The following is a 21,996-nucleotide window of genomic DNA, read 5'->3' as shown; positions in this document are numbered from 1 at the left end:
TTTCATAAACATGGATCATATTTTACTCTGATTGTTGGTCATAAAAAAAAATATCTTTGAGGCCAGGACTAATAACAGTGCACCAGAGAACATGAAATTACAGGTTTATGATATTAAGTTTAAAATATAAATATTTCATACTCAACAAGGCTTTGTTATCATCTTCCACAAATGCAGATGTTTATTCCATGTTTCACTCGTCTCTTCAATTAATAGGAAACTTTCACCCCAGTGGATTAGAGTAAAACATGGGATTAGAAATAGGGATGGAGGGAGTGAAAACTGTTGCTGAGGAGAAGGACTGTTCTGATTCTAAACAAGCAGTGTGTGGGAAAGGAAGGAGCTTTGACTGTGGTGGAGGCAGAGAGAGACGGAGGGCTGAGTGAATGGCAGGATGGGAGAGAAGAGTAAGAGCAGGGAGGAGGGGAGTGCTACAGTCCTCTGGCTATCAGTACGAGTAGGAGGAGGAGAAGAGGGTGGGAAGAGTGAGTTTAAAGGAGTGGAGGGGGGGGCAGCATGAGAGCGGAGGCACACACATGCCGTCTGCTCGGATCTGAAGGGGAAGGAAGGGAGAGCGGAGATCCTGGCGGCTCAGTTAGGAAAGGAGGGTGGATGTTTGCAAAGTGAGGAGGCCACAGGAACACTGGGAAGGTAAGGGGACATTTTCAAATAGGACATTAGAGTGCCGCTCAGAGTTGGGTTGAATAGTAGAAAGTTCAAATTTGTTTATTGTGGAAAATGTGCAAGAAAAAATTGCAGAGTTAAAGTCTCATGCTGGGTTGCCCTGGAAGGAATGCACAAGTGCACCAGTCTTGTGATGTAGAAACAGAGTCATTTCTTTTTTGTGTATGAGCACATCACTGCTCAGTGTGTGTGTGTGTGAGTGTTGGCTGCAAACACTCATGAGATTAGAAAACAACACACCCACACACACACACACATCCTTTCTGTACCATACGCCAGCGGCCCGTGAATGAGCATCCTTGTACAGAGAGAGAGCTCAAAGCAGATGAGTCTCCTCCGTCTCTCTCCTCTAACCGTCCCTCAGGCCACTTTCTGCTCCTCTTCTGTTCTGCAGTCATCCCTCAACAAGCTGCCATTATCCCGCTCAGACAGACACGGCTACAGTGCAGAAGACATGGACCTTAATAGGACGAGGGTTGAGACAGCTCACATGGGAATCTGCTTTGTGCAAGGACACATTCCGCCTGCGCACATTTCATTCTCGTGGTCAAGTTTGTTGTTTTGATAGAAAAACATCACTCACAGGAAGTGAAATCTATTATAAAAATAATAATTTCATAAACAATTACAAAATAACCAACAAATCATTTCAGCACCATATCTGAAATTTAAAAGTATAAGGAAGGAATTCAGAAGAGCTCATACCTCTGTCATGTTCGTTTTGAAATAGTTCGAATGCTATTGAAGATTCTTATAAAATGTCGATGCTCGTATGAATCCACATCATCTCAGCTACATGTTGAAGGTAGTTATATGTTTGTAGACGTATTTGTTACTGTACAGCATAGTCCCCTAAATTCAATCAAGTTGCACCAAAATGCACAAACTCATTGATATCCCATTGTTCCCTAAATGTGTCAGATTTCTTTCATAGATCCATGAATTATTCCCTGAGAAATCGGAAAAAGTTTAAAAAATATATTTTTTGTAATGTTAAAGAAAGTGATTAAAAAAATCCTGGATCTACCCCCTAATCTGGATTCACACAGAAATTCAATGAGCTCTTCCCTGACCCATCCTGCATCCTTCCACCCAGTTTTGTGGTGATCTCTTCTGTAGTTTTTGGTGAAAACATTGCCTCCTTGGTGGAGGTAAAGAATTGTTGTGGCCCTGTACACTTAATGAACTGGAACAGCAGCAGCACTGCAGCCTCCACGTGTTTGAGGCTGACGCGAGGGCAGAGTGATCGTCCACTGTTGCCATCTCAGTCTAGTTGTGAGATGGGGACTCACAGGGAAAGACAATGGCAGCAGCACGGTCATCGGATGTTTGTGTTTGCATACGTAACCTCCCATCCAAGGAACAATACTGAATAGAGGATTGCCTGATGTCATCCAGCGTTGCTGCCACTGATCTGACAGGAATCGTAATCTCTTTCCCCCTTCAGTTCCTCTCCTGAACTGAACTAAGTCGCATCAATCGTGTCCCTGAAACTGAGCTTGTGATCAGATCCGAATTTCAGGAAATTTTCTAAAAATGTTGCCAAATTCATTATCGAGAAATTCCCACAACTTCTTTCCCCTGTGGTACAAAGGCCAATTCACATCACTTCCTGTGGCTGAGTCAAGTTTTGAGCCAAACATCCAGCGCTCCATCGATGGTGAAGTCACAGACAAAAGACGGGTCTCTTTTGTTGTGTGTGGTGGCTGCAAACAAAGGCGGCTTTTCTCTGGTGCAGGATCCTCATGGACTTAAACTGAGTGAAACAACAGCACATGCAGTAATGTGCTCGTCAGAGATTAATCATTTTGCCTTCCTTGTCTCCTCTGTGATCACGTGATGTGGAGGAAGGTCTTTGATGTTGAATATCACATTCATCACTGGCTCTAAGGCTCGAACATGAAATAGTTTCAGAACAGTTTTCACCCTGTTTCAAATGTCTCACTCTCTGGACCGATCTGGGCGACTTCACACAACTGCATGTGTGACTGTTATCATGTCTGCACAGATGGGACAACCCATCCTGCAACTGTGGGTTTGCTAAATGTGACATTAGACTTCACTGATTCTTTCATCATTACGAGTACAACATTACCAATGTAGAACAAAAGTTAAGATAAGCTTGTTCAGCTTGGTTTTTTTTCATTCTGGTGTGTTTATTTAATGTTAAAAATTGCTGCTTGTTTTATTTCTACACATTTACCAGATGATGAGTCATCAGAAGCAAACACAGCACAGTGTGTTTACAGTATGTTGAAACGCTAAAGTAGAATCTAAACACAAAGGTCCTAAAGCAAGCGATAGAAAATGAATATTATAATACCTGAAGTTGTCTGATTCCAACTATAATGTGAGACTTTTCCTCTTATATCATTTATCGTTTATATCATCGTGTTTTGAATATCTTTGCTCAATGTGTTGTTTTTCGTCCAAACTTGCGATTGGATGGATGGATGCGTCAATGAACGTTTTAGAGACAATAAATACGATCTTTGTTTTTCTCCTCAGATGTCATGGCGTCCGACCTACCGAAGCTCCAAGTTTCGAAATGTCTACGGGAAGGTAACCAACCGGGAGCACTGCTTCGACGGTGTCCCCATCACCAAGAACGTCCATGACAACCACTTCTGTGCCGTCAACTCCAAATTCCTCGCAGTCGTCACAGAGAGTTCGGGCGGAGGCTCTTTCATCGTCATACCTGTGGCTCAGGTAACTGATTCCCTTTATTCTCTTGCGCTGATGTTTGTTGCAATGTCAAACACTGAGTTTGCTCAGTAGAAGATAAACCTTAAAGTTGCACATTTAGTGATTCATTGTCTGTGTAAAAATCCTTTCTCTAAGAACGGCATTCATCTGAAACAGTAGATTTGTTGTGGTGACCCTGGGTTTGATGTGAAGTAGTGGTAAAGGTGTTTGAAATCATTTTCCCACTGATTATGATGTCGCCCCACTTTGCTAATGACACTGTGGGTCTGAGAAACCAATTGGTGCTTTGTCTCTTTAACAGAGACTCTGCCAAAGTGCTTGAGAAGCTCTCAGCAGCTGAGTGGAGTCCAGTCAGTCTGTTATCAACAAGTGTTCAGTGAGTCTGACGCAGAGAGCTCAGCTGTATTTTACCGTACGACATCCTGAGCTGTGTGTGTGTGTGTGTGTGTGTGTAGTGTGTAGTGTGTGTGTGTGTGTCTGTGTGTGTGTGTGTGTGGAGATCAGCCTTTTTTAATATTCGTATCATTTCTTCAGATTTGAAATAACACTCCATGATTTTCTGTCTATATTTTACATACTGAGGATCAGACAACATAATTAGGGCATCACTTGATACCTATTGCAAGTAATTATCTATAATAACTCATATCACACTGTTTTTTTTAATGCTGCGTAAAGTCTCTTTCCACATTAACCCGTCCAAAGATTTCCTGAAGTAAATAAAGGGGTGGTCAAAGTTTTGTGGTGTCAAATCTTTTTTGGGTTATAGATGCGTATTAAAAGTGGCTTATCCAAAGGAAACCAACATGCTGAACGGATGAATGGGATTTACTCTTCACTAGAAGGAGGTGTGGTAAACAGATGGATGTCACCAGTCATCTATTCACCGGAATCAATGGCTGTCTGCTCTGTTTAGGAGATGTGATGAGAAAAGGTACAAAAATGACAAAGGTACAGGAACGTTGGGTTATTATTTTATTAAGGTTGGAAAAAATCTGTAATACATCAATTCAAAATCAAATTTTAGTCTGACTTTTAAAATTCAGCAAAAAGATCTGTGGTGTTTATATCTAATGGCTGTAGCAGACATGTTATGATGACCACAGCCGGCGAGACGACCATATGGATCACCCCAGAATCTGTCACTGAGGAGGGACCGCCGCTGGTGCACCACCTGGCACCCGGCCCGGCCCAGAAAATGACACACAAGGTCACAAACACTTCTTCATCACCTCCGAGGAACAGGGACTCACATACTATTACTATACAATTACTACTACTAGAATTAGTTGAGTGATCAATCAGTTGATCAGCGGAAAAACAACAGTTTTGATGTTTCATCATTTTCAAGCAAAAATTCCAGGAAGTTAGATTTCTAGCTTATTTGAGTGTAGATCTGATACAATATGATATGATAATACATCAGCACAAACAAGTTACCAGCATCAGGGGAAACACTGAGAATAAAATAGGAATAAAAACAATAATGTACTGTAGTAATGTACAAATACAATACAATACATATTATTCGATACATGTGCAAGTATGAAAGGTAGTTTATATATTTGTTCAATATGTGCAATATGACAATGGAGTACAGATTGTTTATGTATGTGTACAATGTGTTCATTGCAGTGTTTTTTTGCTTTGGTTTAAGTCACTAAGCTGCTGTGGTGCAGTCTAATGGTTGATGGTATGAAGCCCCCCCCCCAACAAGCTCTTTGTGGCACGTGGCTGAATGAGCATCTTCAGGTTTTGAGCTCTGGACGTGGACGTCACGTTGGGCTATGTAATATTATGTATTTGTATTTTTGGGATATCTTATAGAACAAATTAATCCACAATGTATTAGCTGGAACCCAGCTACTGCAAATTAATATTAAGCGCATTGAATATATCTGTTTTTGTATTGTTTACTAGCAGAATCTATGAATGTGATCATATGATCCACAGATTCCCTTAAAGACGTCTTAAATAATTTACTGTGCACATGTTTCATTGGTACATATAGGTATTTATTTATTAGTTGTATAAGGGTATTCCCACGGTCTGATGGATAATGCTCATATTCACAAACAGGGCTGTTTCCTGGCTACAGAATTATGACCATTTAATTTGAATTTGTCACTGTAAACACTGTAAACAAGGTCTCTTACTGTGCAGTGAAACAAATACTCCAGTGACAGCGAGCGAAGCAGCTGACTGTCCAAACACTGCAGAGCACATACATGCATACACATATATATGTATATATATAAATATATATATATATATACACCAGGAACATGCATTAGACTGTCAACACGATATAAACCACAGCCTGAGGAAATTGAATTTGTCTGATTTACTGAACATGACTCAGCATGTGTTTTCTTTTCAGTTCAGAGAGCAGCGGCCGTTCATATGGGAGAATAAACCTCAGCATGTTCTGCTGCAAATCCTCTGCTCAGATCTACAGGCTTTTGAATTAACATGCAGCAGCAGTAACATCCTTAAAGAAACTCACAGCAGCAAAATTTAAAACTAGTTTCACTAAAATATGAGCAGTTCCTCAGTTTATCCACGTTAGATTTTCAAAACATGAATGTTCTGAATGTTGTAGTGACACTGTCATCACAGAGCAGCAGCGGTATAGTTCAGATTAGTGAGGATGTAGTGTTTGTTATGGATCAGTGTGAGAGACCTGTGCAGCTGTAACATCTGTACGTCACCAGCAGGTCTCCTCTTTCTCAGGAAATGAGCTGATGAGTTGTTTTCCTGTCAGTGGATATATTTCTCATATATTTCTCATTATTTTATTTTCTATCGGTAGCAGTGGAGGCAAATATGAACATTAGTTTTATTAATTTCACGTTCCGTCATGATTTTTTTGATTCCCTTAAAAAACCTCTTGAGCCTCTGAAGCCTCTACTTTCCATCAGACTTCATTTCTTTGCAGTTAATTAGTGGCAGCTAAATCAGGAGTCCCTTAGATCCGGGGTTATTAATGTTTCAAGGTCGTGTGTGACATTTATAGAAAAAGCATTTATCTAAATGACTTGTCATTTTTTCACATGGTTTGTATTACATACGTTCCTGATATTTAAAAACATACATGTGTTTATGTTTGTGCAGTGTTGAGTTTCCACACGAGCACAGTGAGAATCTTTCACAGTTCAAGGTTTCAATGATGTGTTTGAGATTCTGTTAATGGATGATTCTGATGACTCTGGGTTGTGTTTACGCTCAGTCCTTTTTTTCTCTTCTCTTTGATTTCATCGTTAAGTTTTGGCACAGACGCAGATTTTCTCTGGTTTTAAAATCTGCTCCTGATCTTATATCCTGTCATCACATCTTGCTTAACCTGGCTGTTTGGAATGACCTGTTTGTTTGGCTTGTGGTGACTCAGGACTCAGGCCACTGAGCCCTGCCGCTGCTGCACAGCCGCTGCTGCACATAGAGCTGTTCACCTATTTATTCAAATTAATAATATTGAACTTATCACGTGTCCAAATCGCACCCAATTCAACACTTCACTTCCTTGGGCCTTGAACAATAAACCTGCAAAGTGAGAAGCTGATAAGATGAACAGCTCTCACATTATGTGAGACAGACAGAGAGAGATTTCAAGGAGATTACGCTTCTATGGCTGTTTGTTTGTCTTTTAGCAGGATAACATAAAAACTACTGAACTGATTTTCTTGGAACTTGGTGGAAGGAGGACGTCGGGAAGAATCCATTAACTTCAGTGGCAGATTTCAATAAGGCCGTAGATCCAGGGATTTCCACTGTCTTTAATAGATAAGGTCTTTTTCGAGAGAGCCAACATTTATGAACAGGTGAAATTTGGTGTGGATGTGGATGATGAGCTGGATTTTGTGAATCAAAATAAGTGTTTTTAGGTGGGTGAGCTTTATTCAGTTACTCTGCAGTAAGAAATAATCCTTCGAGCTGTAACAATACATGGTATTGAGATACTGCATCTGTGATTTATGTTGCTGAGCTTTTATTTTGGTTCAGATTTTGAAACTCAAGACTTTACTGAAAATAGTAAACGATTCATCATTCAAAGGAGAGTTTGTTAAAAGGTCTGAGAGTTAGTGAGTGAATCTGCAGGGTTGTGTGAGGACAGTGCCAACACACGCACACACACACACAAACACACAAACACACACCAGGCGGCTGGACGCTGAACAAATCTCTGAGGAAATAAAAAGAAAGAGGTCAGTGGATTGAAGTCATCAAACATTCATGACATCACGACAGACGTTAAAAGGTTTTGGTCGTCTGCTGTTATGAGCCAGTGCCCCTCTGTGGACTCTGTGGGTTATTGCAATAACATTAGCAATGTGCCTCAGACGTCCCCGTGCAATAACCAAGTCCGTTTCTGTTTTGTTCTGCTTAGGATTTATTGAATCATCTCACTGATGTGATTTAACCGGGACTATGTTTCATTAGTTTTTCATGTTCACATCAGTATGAGCAAAGAATAGTTTTTTCTGAATGCAGATGTAATAAATTCGTTTCACTTATATTACTGCTTATTAGGTATCGGACCAATATTTTCTACTACAGATGGGTGGGATCTATGACACAAGCTGTTTTATTGTGGTAGCATTAATTTGTAATCTGTGATTGATGGACCTCATGGTTTATTTTTTTTAAAGTTGCTTCCATATTTCTCTATACTGATTTCAAATCTGCAAACCACCTGATTCTCTCTGAAGAGATGCTTCTCACCACAACAGCTAATCTCATCCAAAATGCAGAAAAAGCAACTGAGACACTTCATTTATATTTCAGTATCAACAGTGACTGCGTTCGTCTTCCACCAAGAAAACACCATCAACCAGGAGCTCTGCAATATTTCCCACTGTTGTTTCTCTCCAGCAGTTTTTCGTATCATTAAGTGATGTTTATTTATTTGACACAAACTAAGAATGTACTCCAACAAAATAATTAATTGCTGATTAGTTCATTTATTGCATAGACTGTGTGACTAGTGTCTGAGAAATTTATCAGAAATGCTTACAAGCTTTTTGTCTTTTTGGCCATCTTTCTATAGAGTGCACAAAGTATTTCTAGATATGCAACACAAATCTATACATATTCACGATCATGCATGTAGAGTTTAGCTACAGATACAGAAATATATGAGTCAACTCTGTATTCAGCTTTTGGTCACAAGATGCTCATCTCATGTCGTCTCTACAATAAATATCTCTTTGCCTTGGATATTTTCAGACATCCAGTATAAATGGTGTCCAATAAAGAGATTTAAAAACAACCTCATGCTGATTTTTTTTCACCTGCCTGCCTGACATTCCAAAACAGAAACATTTGATTTTAGATCAAATAAGTAAATGAAATGTTTCTGCTCCTGTCGTTCTGTTTCAGTCCGGCCGTCTGGACTCTCACTACCCAAAAGTGTGTGGTCACCAAGGCAACGTGCTGGACATCAAATGGAATCCATTCTTTGAAAACATCATTGCATCTTGCTCTGAGGACACGTCGGTGAGTGACCCACATGTCTCACGATAATCACAGAGGGTAAAGCTTTAACTTCATGACTTTGAGGATGTGAAAATCACTGCATTTGTGAAAAAGTTTATTAGCTGCTGAGGTTGATGACCACAGGCCCTGAGGGTAAACAGGTCATCAATGATTCACAGGGTCACTGATTCACTCTGGACTCGAGCTTGTGATTGGATTCCGGTCGATGATGTTGTTATGGGTCAGTGCCCAGAAAATGGCAAGTGACAGATGTGAAATGACTTTGAGCAAGGCATTAATCTGTTATAGGACTTACATAAATCACATCTCCCTCACTATCACTCACATGTTACATGACCAACGATAAGACCCCTGGTGGCCCTTTTTATTCCAGTACATGCACCTGTTACATGACTGAGTCCAGCAGAGCGAGAGCACCGAGTCCTGTTCAGTGCTTTCACTTGTTGGAGGATAATCTCCTCTGCTCCAACACAGAGCCTGGAGCCATCGCTATAATCCACTCTAATCCTACTGCAACGGCCTGCATTGATAGCAAGAGGTGTTTTTGATCAGAGGGATCTATCACTGCTTTACACTGATTGGGTTTTTGCAGTCCACAGTAATAAGATGAGATAAATGTGTAACAGTAATACATCTACTAACCTGTTATGTAAGAATTACAGCCCGACCATATGATGTCAATATTATATATATACATATATATATATATAATTCCTAAGATGTTGAAAAAGAAATGTACCTGAGGCTTGATATTTTACAGTTTAACCATAAACTTTAATGATAACCACTATAAATAAAAAGAAAGCAGAAATATACCCAATTATAGAAAATTTAAATTTTTACTTAAAATATCAACATCACTGTGCCTGAATTCTGTAGTGTTAATACATAAAATACACATTTCTATATTGGCGCATATTAGCAAACACATGTATGTCTGTGAAAAGGCTCATATTGTTCATGCTCTCATGAAAGTGCTGATAAATATTTGTGTTTTGTGTGCATGCTTTATGACGTTGAGTTGTGTATTCACATATATTGTTTGTGTGTATTTGTGAACGTGTCAGGTGCGAGTATGGGAGATCCCAGAGGGGGGCCTGAGGCGCAGCATGACGGAGGCCGTGCTGGAGCTGTATGGTCACAGCAGACGGGTGGGTCTGATCGAGTGGCATCCCACCAGCAGTGGCATCCTCTTCAGCGCCGGCTACGACTACAAGGTACTACATCAATTAATAATGTCCCTGGGCTTTGGTCGGATAAAACCATGCATTTGATACCTTGGTCTATGGTTGTTTCTAGATAAAATATTCATAGATTTATAGACCAAAACATTGACAGATTAAGGGATAATGATGATGATGATGTCTAATGTTTCAAAAGCTTTCAACAGCCCTGTATATTTCAATTAGTGATGATATTTAAAACCCCAGTGCTATCAGACATTCTTCTTACTTCACTTTGGATCTCTTGGATCAGCAGAGAAACTGTTGTGTCTGTGGCACCGCAACATTCACAACCTCCCAACATAATCACACAATCTTTTCCTGGCTGCACCAGATCCTGATCTGGAACCTGGAGATCGGAGAGCCGGTGAAAATGATCGACTGTCACAATGACGTCATCCTCAGCATGTCCTTCAACACGGACGGCAGCCTGCTGGCCACCAGCTGCAAAGACAAGACGCTGCGAGTCATTGAGCCGCGCTCGGGCAGAGTCCTGCAGGTCAGAGCGGGGGGACTGATTTTATTGGAGTGTGCATGGACATGAAGAACTTTTAAAAATATATATCTTTTTACCATGTTACATGACTGTTAATAGGGAAAATATCTGTTTATTGGCCATTACAAGTAAAATACATTTGAATGATTATAAATTATTTGCAGCTGAATACCCCTCACCTCACCCTCCCCAACATGAGAGAGAACCTGTGTTGGTCTTCAGTTTTCATAAAAACTCAAAAGGTGTTAAGTTTATGCAATCATTAACATCACTAGGATTATTTTATATTTGATTTCTGCCACTGGATCCCTTTCTCCTAAATCTTACACACTGGACCTTTAACTGTGTAAAAACTGTGAGCTATCATGTTGCACTAATGCTTCATTTAATCTTTGCATGTTGATCCACCAGCAAGCCAGTTGTAAGAACCACCGTGTAAACCGAGTGGTTTTCCTGGGCAACATGAAGCGGCTGCTCACCACAGGGGTTTCTCGCTGGAACACCCGGCAGATCGCTCTGTGGGATCAGGTCAGACAACGCCTCCATATGGCTCATGCCTATAATGCCAGAGTGGGTGGAGCAAGCGTGTGTTTGTGTGTTAAATCTGTGTGTGTGTGTGTGTGTGTGTGTGTGTGTGTGTGTGTGTGTGTGTGTGTGTGTGCTGCTCTTCCCAGGAGGATTTGTCGATGCCAATTGTGGAGGAGGATATAGACGGCCTCTCAGGACTGTTGTTTCCCTTCTACGACGCTGACACACACATGTTGTACCTGGCAGGAAAGGTTAGAACTTCCCCTGACTGTGCCACAACATTGACTGTTGACATATTTCCCACATTTACTGTTGTATACCATGTGTAGAAAGTGATATTTTTGATTGACATTTATAGGTCGGCTATAAGTTCAGAAACTGAGTCCATGAAAAGAAGAAAATGTGCAGAACATTTTTTATTACCATGATAAATGAGGTTTGAGCACTGATGACGGCAGGTGTGTGTGAGTAGTAACATCCTGCACATTGCACCTGCAGAAAACTATATTTCTGGTTTTGGTCTTGATATTTTATAAAGACGTGTTCAGGCAGCCACATAAAGCAGTTATGAGCTGTTGTACACTGTTTTTACATAATTATGCTAAAACACAGACAAGCGGCAATTAAATCACAACCTCCTTCCAGAGGTAAATATTAAAAGAAGCAAAATCTAAAGCAGCATAATTTTACTTTGGAAATCAGAGCCTCTAGTATCATTTGATCATTAAAATGTCTAATGTTAACAACTTAAAAGAGTTACTACTTTCATTCTGGTTTCTTGGCAGGGGGACGGTAACATCCGTTACTTTGAGATCACCACAGAGAAGCCGTTCTTGCAGTATCTAATGGAGTTCAGGTCCCCGGCTCCACAGAAGGGACTTGGTAAGTCATGTGTCCATCAGTAACACACGATCTCACTAACTGAGAGCACACAGTGTCATCTCATGCTTCTGTCCCCGTCCACAGGGGTGATGCCAAAGCACGGGCTGGACGTGGCGGCCTGCGAGGTGTTCCGCTTCTACAAGCTCGTCACCCTGAAGGGTTTGATTGAACCCATTTCAATGATTGTGCCGAGGAGGGTAAGAGTGAAAATGAACTAATAATGGAATCGACTGATTCGACTCTGTTCTTGTACTTATTAATAATTTGTGTAGTATATTACATTTATCCAGCACATAATGACTTTAGAACTTCCAGTATTGTGGCAGGAAATAAACAGAAATCGACCGTGAGAAAACTCTCTGGTAAATAATTAAGAGCAAACCAGGGGAAATTAGAAAGACACTCAGCAGACGGCACACCTCAGCCAAAAAATGTACTGGGTAAGGGTTAGGGTGTTGTTCTATTTCTTTCAATAAGATCCATGTATTCCCTGGGAAATCTGTGAACATTTCAAAATTAAATCTCAAAATGTTAAAGAAAGTGGTGAAACATATATTCCTGGATCCTCCCTTTGATCCGGTTCCACACGATGTTCCATCCTTCCTCAAAGTTTCATGGAAATCGTTACTCAGGGATGAAAACATGAAGACAAAAGCTAAATAGAGCTGAGAGGCCAGCGACTGATAGAGAGTGTCATTATAATAAACTCTTTGCCCTCTGATTTTCAGATAATCAACCACGCCAAATGTAATTGTTGAAACCAGAAATGAATGTGATGTTTTCCTGGTTTTCACAGTCAGACACATACCAGGAGGACATCTACCCCATGACCGCAGGAACAGAACCGGCGCTGTCTGCCAGCGAATGGCTGAGCGGCATCGACAGAGGTAAACAACACTTCTGACATGTGACACTTGTGCGTCGTGTTGGTTTTTACTTGCTCAGGACTGTTTCTGCTCCCTTTGTACAAACAGACCCAGTGTTGATGTCTCTGAAGGACGGTTACCACCGACCAAACCAGTTAGTGTTCAAGGCCCCAGTGAAGGAGAAGAAGAGTGTGGTGGTGAATGGCATCGACCTGCTGGAGAACGTTCCACCCCGGACAGAGAACGAGGTCTGTGGGGAAGTGACGCCGTCAAAAAAAAAGATTTTGTCAAACTAAAAATGTGAAGTTCACTCTTGACTTTGAAAACAGAAGTTCTAAATTAAGGTGAAATTAACAAACTGGTTTTCAAAATAAAGAACTTACAGAACTCACAGTCGGGGCAGTCCTGATGTGATGGTGTGAAAAAAACATAATTCGCTGAAGTGACCATTAAAAGATTTGAGCTTTTTTCTCTTTTCATGCTTGTGTCGAACTATATTTGTTAAATGAAGTGATTTTGTCTTTTTTTTTTTTCTTCTCCTGTTCCTATGCAGCTCTTGCGGATGTTCTTCCGGCAGCAGGACGAGCTCCGGCGGCTGAAGGAGGAGCTGACCACCAAGGACGTGCGAATACGCCAACTGGAGCTGGAGCTCAACAACCTGAAGAACGTTAGCCCCAACAACGTGTGACCTCGCAGCCTCCTGGACTGACACAGCTGCTTCCTTTGCCTCCGGATCTGACCTCCGACAAGCTTCTGAGCCCCCCCCCCCCAACTCCACTGTTTTGATATATCACATTATATCCTAACTAAATTCCTGCTGCCCCTGGATATATGTAGTGCACCCGATTTGTTTGATATCTTAGATGGTGCGATTCCTGGAATATTGTAATAATGACAAGTATGATGGGTAACTGACAAAAGGAAGTGTTGGTGGATTGCCACCTTGACACAAAATAAACGATAGAGAAAGTTTGAGATCCAATCAATTTTGGTATCATCTGTTTCTACAAATCAATTTTGTCGAGCGTTAATGATCAGTTGTTGCATATTTCTGGTGAGAGCGTCGAGATGTTTGCCTCACTTTGCCTTTTTGTCCGCGCAAAACTGGAAGATACAGAAGACTCGTCACTGGTTCCTACTCTTCTTCCCCAAGGCCTTAGACCCTGCCGCAGACACGGTCGGCTGCGAGCTGCAACGTCATCTCAAGATGGCTGCCATGACTTAGTTTCGCACCAAACGAACGTGAAGTGTTCGGAGACGTGGATTGTGTTTTTCCACAGAGCTGCTTATCCCATTGCATCTTTCCTCACCTGCAAACATTGGCTGTAAACTTACAGTGACACGTAGTTGTATCCAAATGCAGTTTTTTTACCAAGGACTGGATAGTTCATTCACTCACCATGTTTTTATTTAAATAGTGGGAGAGCAGCGAGGGAGACATGGATCCAGAGGTGTCGGACTAAACCGCTCAAACTTCATCTCAAGGGAAGCTTTGCAGGCTGTAATTGGTTTTTCGGGCTGATTCTGAGGGCGATAATGTATATTTGCTTCTATTTATTTGTCACGTTCGACCTTTTTAGCCATTAACTTGTACATTTGTTTAATCTCATTGTTTTTGTACGACGTGGCGGATGTGCAGGTCATGAATGTGACGCTTGATAGATTTTGCTGAATGTTTGAATTGAACCTTGAGGTTCATTTGAGGTGTGAAGATTTGCTCTTGGCTCTTCCTAACAGAAAACTGTAATAATAACCACCTGTTCACATTTAATCAAAGTACATAACTGTTTCTGAGACATGTTTACTGTAGATGTGTAACTTTGCTCTAGAGACTTGAGGTCATTTTCTCCTGCTCCCCTTGTATCATCAACTAGATCATGTTTCTTTTTCTTTTTTTCATTTAAGAGAAGTTGGAGTTGGACTCCAATGATTGGATGGGTTATTTCAGCTACCAGCTTCAACTGGATACCTACATTTAGAAAAGTTAAACAATCAGGAAACAAACAGTTTTGCATTCACTTGAGAAAAGAAAAATTCTGCTTTATTTTGCTTTAATTTTTCAACTCAAAATCCTTGTACTTTCCTTCAGAACAATCCAGAAGTCCTGACGTGCCTGCGTAAATCAGACAAACGTGATAATGCCATGTACAGTGTATTACTCAGAGACACGAGTATGTCCCAAACCCAAACCAAATAAAACTGGATCCAACCACACAGATCGCTCGTTTCCTTGTTCTCAAAGATACAGATTTTCTCTTGGGATTTTGAGGTAAAGGTGATCCATCTCATATATTAAGAAAAACCGAGCAGTTTTTTCTCACGTGAATGGAAGAGATTTCCATAGAAAGCCGCTGACACATCAATGGTAAATGTATGTTACTTCCAAGGTGAAATGAAGAGTGAAAGTAGAAGGTGGAGGAAGACGACGGAGTCAGGGCCTCTCATGTTGTTAAGTGAGGAATGAGATATAATCACATGACTGTTTGTGGAAAGGTGTTAAAGATGAATTGATTGGCAGGTTGGCTTCGACAAACTAGTGTTACCTTGGCACTGCCTCCAAATGTGTCTGGCATTGAACCTGACGAACTTTTTGGTAAAGAAGAAAACTTTGGCTGATATTATTGCTCAGTTTGATCTTTGTTAAAACTGCGGGTCTTTAGAACTAATGTGCAGCGTACAGAGTCACATCTCAGTCTATGTATCCTGGATAAGAAAAGAAAAAATACCTGATGAATTAAATGACGTATTCTGCTCATATTCATTATTTTTATTTGTGTTTTTATTTTAAACGGTTTTCATGCTCCAATGTTCAGAAAACATCACTTTCTTAATTTTGTCCTTTGCTGCTGCTCCTCTCTTCAGCCTCTGTCTCAAACACTTGGTTTTAGCTCCTGTCTCTTTAAGCCCCCCCCCCCCTCCTGATAAAGCACAGGCTGCTCTGATTGGTCAGTTGGTAAACTGTGTTGTGATTGGTCCACCACTTACAGCAGATGCAGGAAATGTAGGCGTCTGCTTTAATTTCACCTGAGCTGCGTTCAGCCAAGACAAAATGTAGACAATGGTACCAGCGTTGTCATTCCTGGATTTTATGCGGTGGAAATCTCAGACGTAGTTGACCTGAGTTTGAATAAGTTGTCTTCGTATTCAATTTATTACAAACATGTCTTCAAACATCCTAAATAGATGCAAACTCCAGGCTGCATTTGTAAAGAACTGAAGGATCAACTGAGTGCACTGCCTTTTTTAATCTGGTGGGGTTTGTAAACGCATCACTGCTATCAGAGAAAACGTACCTTCAAGTTTGTTGCACATTCAAGCACACACTGGCCCCGAGGACTACTGCATTATGCAAATATGGGCCATCAACACAAACCTTTATACAGTAACAAGGTGTTGTTGCACAAGGACCACAAACTTCCAAACATATATAAAAGGGATTTATTGAAGTGAATGGGAGGGAAAAACAAAGAATTTGGCTGATGACAGTGGATTTAACAGAGTGAAGAATCACTGAGGTAGGCCAAATTGACCGCTGCGTATACGAGTGGAAACAAAGTCCAAATAACTGAGCGTTTTCCAGAGCTTACACTTTGAAACGATACATCTTCAATGCACATATGTTGCAGTTGTAGCCTCCATTTATATATCAATTAACTTCTCTACTCTACCAACACAAATTCAAACATTGCCACCTGCGTGTCACGGAAAAGAACATGGAAAAGCAAGAGTGAGTTCTGATGTTGAACATGTCTCTTCATGGAAAGATTGATGCATACAAAGTTCTCTTCAAATTCAAGAAATTTCACACTGCGTATTTGAGACAAAGCAGCATTACATATTTAATATCTTATTACAATTCAAAGTTTCACCTCAGTTGTCTGTTCAATGTCTGCCGTCATCAAAGAGAATACAAAAAAATAGTATTTGGTCATTATTTACAAGAACACGTAATTTCCGAACTATCAAAGCTGAGGGTTGAAGGAGGAGGAGCTTTGACAAGGGCAGACATGTTTTTTTTAATTTTTTTTTTATGTTTTTGCTATGATTTAAAAATACGCCCTGTGAGGGTCACACTGTGCATGATCAGACACAAGTTTCACACCAGGACAGCAGAGTATTGGCATACTGGTGACACTACAAACACATAACTTACATTAAAAATAAAAAAGTACAATGCAAAAATAAGTTTAAGACGAGGAGAGGACAGCCGCACATGGAATCCAGTTGTTGACTTTAAAATGTATTAGACATGCACTCTTTTTTTTTTGTTTCATTTTCTGTTTTTCTTTTGAAGGGGGGGGTCTTCAAATACACAAGTCATCAGAAACTCGTCTTACACAAACAGTGAGAAAACAGAATGTTTCTTAAAAAGGTTTATCTTTGCTAATATTCGATATTACAAAACTCGGTGTCCACGAAGCAGTCACCAGTGGACATTAAAGACGGGAACACGGGAGCATCAAGGGTACAGAAGTTTTACTTATTTCCTCAGACAACCCCGTCTACCTGACTGGCCAATAACAAGAAACCACTCCTACTGCAATATGAAACTGGGGGGATACATGGGGCTGCTGGGGAGTGACTGGGAGATAACAAGTTTAAAACAGTTCACAACTTAGCTTCACGAGGATTCTCAATCATCCTCATCCTCCTCCCCTTCTTCGTCCAGCTCCCGTTTTCTCTTCTGACCTCGCTCCTCCTCTGGAAAATAAAGCGTTTAAAAGATGAAGATGCAAGAAACAAGAAAATAAAGATTTCCTGACAAACTTCTCTTTTCACGTTTAAACAGACGCTAAGAGCACGTTTGTGTTCGCACCAGAAAAATCACCAAATTAAAATAAAATTGATTTACCAGCCTTGTGTGTGTCGACATAAAATTTAACCTTTGAGATGTAAAATATGACTTCGTTTCATTGTGTTTGAGGAATGTGTTGTTAATTATTAGTGTTGAAATTCTGAAGTTGTGTTTTGTGATGTCGCAGTGACCTTTGACCTTCAGAATCTAAGTCAACGTTCGTGCCGAATTTAACGAAACTCCCTCAAAGTGTTCCTGAGGTGATCGATGACATTGCTGGGACAGTAGGACGGACGGATGCTCGGACAACACAGACATTTAAAACAAATTTAAACGGACCTCATTTCTGAGCGTTAAGGACACAATGAGATACACAAAGTAGATTTAAGAACGTCAAAAAAATTGTGATGAATTTTTGAAAAATACTTTTAATCAATTCAAGTGTGTGTCTTCTGAGCGTTCCTCTGCTTTCTAACCAGGAGATATTTTCTTTTAGAAGCATCATCAACCTCCCACTCGCTTTCAGTCCCCTTCAATCTACATTCGCCAATTAACCTAACATGCATGTCTACTGATTTTGTGACTCACAGAGAGCATTCAAACTCCACACAGGAAGAGTCTGCATTAGTCGGGTTCGAACCTCGAGCGTTCTTGCTATGAGGCGACAGAGCCAGCCGCTGCTCCACCATGCCACCCTTTGACAATACAGTTTCACTTTCTAAGTCCTAATGGTGGTTTCATGGTTTAGTGCTGGTGCTGCTCAGCAGACTGTGGTGGTAACACGGAGGTCCTGCACGAACATGCAAACATGTAAACAACGTACGATTGGAGGCGTTTTCTAGAAAATAATCTCAGAAAAATCCTGATGTGGAAAAGATAACTTTGTTTACAAGGAGGCGTCGAGAAAACCTCTGAGCCAGCCACCATTTTACTCACCCTCATCATCATCATCGTCAGCATCTTTGTCATCATCAGCATCTTTGTCGTTCACATCTTCCTCCTCTTCCTCCTTGTTTAAACAGACGAGGTAAAGTTAGTCTCCATTATTTAATACTCGACACTTTAAAAGCTACAGGATGAAAATCTCATTTATTCTCATCCCACCTCTCCGCTGATGTCGTCGTCTTCCTCTTCATCGTTCTCCTCTTCATCGTCCTCCCCCTCGTCCTCCTCCTCGTCTCCTGGTACTGCATCTTCATCGTACTCCTCCTCATCTACATCTGAGTGAAACCGATTCAAATGTTCATATCCCAGAATAAGCACCTTTAAGAGCAGCTTCCCATCATGCGGGTACGTGCAGCACCTCGTACTTACCATCATCGTCTTCCTCGTCGTCATCCAAGCCCTCTGCGTAAACCTCGGCGTCAGAATCCGGCGCCTCCTTGTCGTCTTTGTCGTAGCCGTCCAGGTACGTGAGCTGGGGTAGTAGCTTGAACACGTTGTCTCTGTATTCGTTCAGGTTTGTCACTTCACAGTTAAACAGATCGAGGCTTTTCAGCGTCGCCAGTTCTTTCTGTCAGAGGAGAATAACCAAAGTTTAGATAAAACACTCGGCCGGTTTCTCTCTCTCTTGAATATTCCCGGGTGTCACTCACCAATGGCTCTATCGTGCTGAGGTCTTTAATCTTGTTGCCGCTGAGGTTGAGGTGTGTGAGGTTGGGGCACTTGTCGGCCAGAACTTCCAACCCTCCTGAGATCCTGTTATCGCTGAGTTCAAGCTGCGGAGCGGTGGAAATATTCAACACCTTCAAGTCACAGATTCGTTTTTACTTTGGGAAACAAAAAGAAAACACACCCACCTTTTTGAGTTTGTTTAGCTTTGGCAAGTGGGCGACTGTCGTCAGTCCAACGTTGATTGTGCTTAGAAATTCCAGCTCCTCGAACTCGTCTGTTAGACCCTCGATCTTTCCTTTGTTCGAGCGACAGTTGTCTAACACGAGTTCTTTGACCTGCACAACAAAACAGACATCTCATCAGTATTGGTCCGTTCTGAGAAAAGGTCTGTATGGATGTTGTTTTATTCAAGTGTCTTTTGAGGGATTCTATCTTTTATTCCTAATGCAATCCATATTAGTTTCAGCTTTGGGGGAGTTATCATACTTTGGTAAATGTACTACTCCATTAACCTGACTAGTTACTACTTACTTTGCAGTGTATGTATTTTTAAACTTGTAAAATATGGTCTACTTCCATTTACTGAACTTTCCAGCAGGATGTTTAGTAGTAAAACTGGCTCCACTTTGAAAAAAGAAAAAGACAAAAAGCTCAAAGTGCTGAAAGATCGATACTTCCTCCGTGAAGTAGTTAGTGACTGCTGATCTTGTTTCGCGAGAACATGCGATAGCTGCAGCAGTAGCTAGTAGGAGGCTACGAGAGGTTGTTTAGGCTAAAAACCTGCTGAAAATGACGCCATTTTGAGTCTAATTTGATTGTCGGGGCTTGTGAACACCTGAATGACACCAGAGGAGCCGTGTGGAGGCATTTGATGTTCATCATAGTGGTGAGTAGATGAGTGCATTTTCATTTTGGGTTAACTATCCCTTTAAATGGAAAACATTGCATTAGCATGTGGAGTCTGAAGTGTGCAGATGTGTGAGGTGCAGATGTTTGAGATAGAAGCTGCAGCTTGGTGCATTGATGTCCAAACAGGTGCTGTTACCACATATTTAACGAGCTTCAGCCAATCAGGAGCGGGACAATTGCGCAGAGATATCACGTAACCTGCGCACATTTCTACGCTGCAGGTATCGCGATGCGCCGATTCTCCTCCCACTGCGTAAATATCACACTTTACGATGCTTCGATGAAACAAAGTGAGCGTCGGTCGATCTGACAGAAGGAGACAGAGCCGGAGCTACGGGTCGTGTTCAGGGACATGTGTGAGTAGGAGGGGCGGGTAAAGACGACCGGGAGCCGAGAGCAAAACCCGACCAGCTGTCGGAGCCAAACCGTCGTTCAATGGACCGATGTTTGGGGGAGACTTCCGTTAAAAACCCGGGGAGAGGAGACGTCCCTCGTCCGCGTCGTCTGCGCGGGATGATCGCGGTGTTTGGCTTCGTCTTTGTTTCTGGGTAAAATGGCGGCTTGTCCTAGTTCTGGAAAACTGGAGCAACAACAACAACGCGACGGTTTGTTTTCAGGATTCATCGCGAGGCGGTGAACCGAGCGGTTCAGTTTAAAAAACGAAGCCGGTGTTCGGGGCTCCTCTCCCGCGGTGTGGTTGCCCTCGCCCGGTGCCTGCAACGATCTTCCGGCCATCCGTGCGCGCTGAGGGGGGCTCCGCGGTCCTCGGCTGCGCGGGGCTGCGGGCTTCCCGGGTCACGCTGCCCGATCTCCCGCAGAAATAACCCGAGCAGCCGCGGGTCCTGGACGCAGCTACGAGGCGGTGATCTTTACGCATCGCTGATCATTTCATGACTTTGAGCGTCCGCGTCCTCACCGCGCAAAGTGCACGACTGAAACGCGTTAACGCATTTCCCCAGAGAAACAAACGTGGCTCCGAGAGCGATAACGCGGGGTTTTAAACGCAGAAGGGGCGCGTTCGTGGATGAAAAGTTACAAACATGGCTCCTCGCGGCGCTTCGCCTTGTTTATACCGCGGAGCTGCGAACGGGAGCCGCGCAAAAAAAGTTCACCCCGCGTCCCCCCCGCAGCACCTGCCCGCCGCCGGCACCGCAACACCGCGGGGCTTCATCTCCACCGGGTTTTAACTTAGGAGGAAACTTTGTATCCGCGCACAGACGCATCATCGCAACCGAAGCTCCTCCGTTAGCCGAGCGGGGAACACGGAGCAGCAGAGGCGGGAGGCCCACTTACATCAGCCGGAGTGCGGTTCCGCAGCTCCAGGTGAATCCTCTTCTTCATGTCCATCCTGGATCAGCGATGAACGACCCGCACTTTTGATAATTACCGCAAATCCAAGTGTGCGTCCGCGCTCCGGAGCAGCTGCTGCCGTTCATTCAAACTTGATCCGCTCGGTGGGCGGGAGCGCGGCGCAGGATTGTCGTCACCGTCGACCAATCAGAGCCGCCGGAGGAAGAGGGAGCGGATCTACGGTGACGCGGACCAATGGCGCCGCCCCGTTGGAACTGGGTGGGGTCTTTGTTGTTGAAGTTTGGTTGTTTAAGTGAAGTTTAAAAGAATAATGTGACTCTCACTGTGCTTTATTGTGAAGGAGCTCCACGAGGAGGGGAGCCACATGTGTGTTTGTGTGTGTGTGTGTGTGTGTGCAGGATGAAAAGCTCCACGTCACTTAGAACAGCTGTTTACAACATCTGGATCCTCATTCACACAACACATCAAACTGTCCTGATCCCAGGCTGA

At 42.2% G+C, this 21,996-nt stretch overlaps 2 protein-coding genes across 4 annotated transcripts in view; one reads left to right on the top strand and one right to left on the bottom strand.

Annotated features, from left to right (window-relative positions):
• coro2ba (coronin, actin binding protein, 2Ba) overlaps positions 1–15,092 on the top strand; it is a 37,444-nt gene extending 22,352 nt beyond the window's left edge. For 2 of the 3 annotated variants that reach the window (XM_069525884.1, XM_020099574.2), the window contains exons 3-13: positions 3,193–3,393; positions 8,767–8,883; positions 9,951–10,100; positions 10,441–10,605; positions 11,014–11,130; positions 11,277–11,381; positions 11,916–12,012; positions 12,097–12,209; positions 12,809–12,899; positions 12,987–13,126; positions 13,432–15,092. In XM_069525884.1, the coding sequence (XP_069381985.1) occupies positions 3,193–3,393; positions 8,767–8,883; positions 9,951–10,100; positions 10,441–10,605; positions 11,014–11,130; positions 11,277–11,381; positions 11,916–12,012; positions 12,097–12,209; positions 12,809–12,899; positions 12,987–13,126; positions 13,432–13,566 (1,431 nt within the window). In that variant the 3' untranslated portion in view covers positions 13,567–15,092. Of the gene's footprint in view, positions 1–507; positions 652–3,192; positions 3,394–8,766; positions 8,884–9,950; positions 10,101–10,440; positions 10,606–11,013; positions 11,131–11,276; positions 11,382–11,915; positions 12,013–12,096; positions 12,210–12,808; positions 12,900–12,986; positions 13,127–13,431 lie in introns of those variants that run through there. The other variant, XM_020099575.2, reaches the window with a different exon arrangement.
• A 1,208-nt stretch (positions 15,093–16,300) lies between these two features.
• Positions 16,301–21,766, bottom strand: anp32a (acidic (leucine-rich) nuclear phosphoprotein 32 family, member A). The gene is made up of 7 exons (XM_020099527.2): positions 21,490–21,766; positions 19,473–19,622; positions 19,269–19,391; positions 18,988–19,186; positions 18,778–18,893; positions 18,610–18,682; positions 16,301–17,579 (listed from the first exon to the last, which is right to left on the bottom strand). Exons 1-7 carry the CDS (start codon positions 21,541–21,543, stop codon positions 17,512–17,514), a joined length of 783 nt encoding a protein of 260 aa, XP_019955086.1. The 5' UTR covers positions 21,544–21,766; the 3' UTR covers positions 16,301–17,511.
• Between the last annotated feature and the right edge of the window lie 230 nt (positions 21,767–21,996).

The sequence above is a fragment of the Paralichthys olivaceus genome, chromosome 1 (assembly GCF_024713975.1).
Source record: "Paralichthys olivaceus isolate ysfri-2021 chromosome 1, ASM2471397v2, whole genome shotgun sequence".
Taxonomy (NCBI): Eukaryota; Metazoa; Chordata; class Actinopteri; order Pleuronectiformes; family Paralichthyidae; genus Paralichthys; species Paralichthys olivaceus.
This window is presented reverse-complemented; position numbering and strand designations above follow the sequence as displayed.

What these genes read in the sequence shown, in the direction of transcription:
- anp32a (XM_020099527.2), bottom strand. Translation starts at nt 21,543, where the DNA reads ATGGACATGAAGAAGAGGATTCACCTGGAGCTGCGGAACCGCACTCCG. An exon ending in AGCTAAACAAACTCAAAAAG is followed by an intron (nt 19,392 to 19,472) that starts GTGGGTGTGTTT and finishes ACCGCTCCGCAG; the next exon opens with CTTGAACTCAGCGATAACAG. An exon ending in TCAGCACGATAGAGCCATTG is followed by an intron (nt 19,187 to 19,268) that starts GTGAGTGACACC and finishes CTCCTCTGACAG; the next exon opens with AAAGAACTGGCGACGCTGAA.